Raw genomic sequence first — 759 nt, 5'->3', positions numbered from 1 at the left:
GAGCCGTTGTTGGGGGTCCCCACAGCGGCTGCTTCATCTATCAGAAGCAAAAGCAGCAGCAGCAGCAGCAGCACGAACTGCATGCAGTTTTATACGGCCCCGTATCCATGGGGGGGGCCCAGAGGCAACAGCTGCTGACGATATATAAGTGCTGCTGTCTCTATTATTTGTTGCTGCTGCTGCTGCTGTTGCTGCTGCTTCTGCTGCTGCTGCTGCTTCTGCTGCTGCTGCTGTAGCTGCTGCTTTTGTTGCTGCTGCTGCTGCTGCTGCGTCATTTGCTGTTGATAGTCTATTTGCTGCTCCGGCTACTGCATCTGCTGCTGCTGTATTTGCTGCTACTGCTGCTGCTGCTGCTGCTGCTGCTTTTTTTGCTGCTGCTGCTGCTGTATTTGCTGCTGCTGCTGCTGCTGTACTTGCTGCTGCTGCTGCAGTGATTGCTGCTGATGGAGTAAGGTGGGTAGACAGCTGCTGCTTCAATTGCTGCTGCTGCACCATTTGCTGCTGCTGCTGCTGCTGCTGCAGCAATTCATTAAGGCAGAAGCATATTACCGTTCGCTGCAGCACCAGCAGCAGCAGCAGCAGCAGCAGCAGCAGCAGCAGCAGCAGCAGTAGCAGCAGCAAAAGAATGTGGTAGACATTTCTTGACAAGGATAAAAAATTAAAGTTTTAGCTGCTGCTGCAGCACAATTTGCTGCTGCAGCAACTGCAGCAGCAACTGCAGCAGCAACAGCTGCTGCTGCTGCTGCTGCTGCTGCACCT

The 759-nt window shown here is 53.8% G+C and overlaps 1 protein-coding gene across 1 annotated transcript in view; it reads right to left on the bottom strand.

Moving 5' to 3' along the window:
* Positions 1–33: 33 nt before the first annotated feature.
* The window catches only part of EMH_0021110 (uncharacterized protein), a gene marked incomplete at both ends in the record, with an annotated part of 4,855 nt that continues 4,129 nt past the window's right edge, over positions 34–759 (bottom strand). The window contains one exon of the mRNA XM_013501686.1: positions 34–555. Within this exon, the coding sequence (XP_013357140.1) occupies positions 34–555 (522 nt within the window). The remainder of the gene's footprint in view (positions 556–759) is intronic.

This window comes from Eimeria mitis, genomic scaffold (genome assembly GCF_000499745.2).
Source record: "Eimeria mitis Houghton genomic scaffold, Emh_scaff736, whole genome shotgun sequence".
Taxonomy (NCBI): Eukaryota; Apicomplexa; class Conoidasida; order Eucoccidiorida; family Eimeriidae; genus Eimeria; species Eimeria mitis.
The sequence above is the reverse complement of the archived record's forward strand: the minus strand, read 5'-3'. Positions and strand labels throughout refer to the sequence as shown.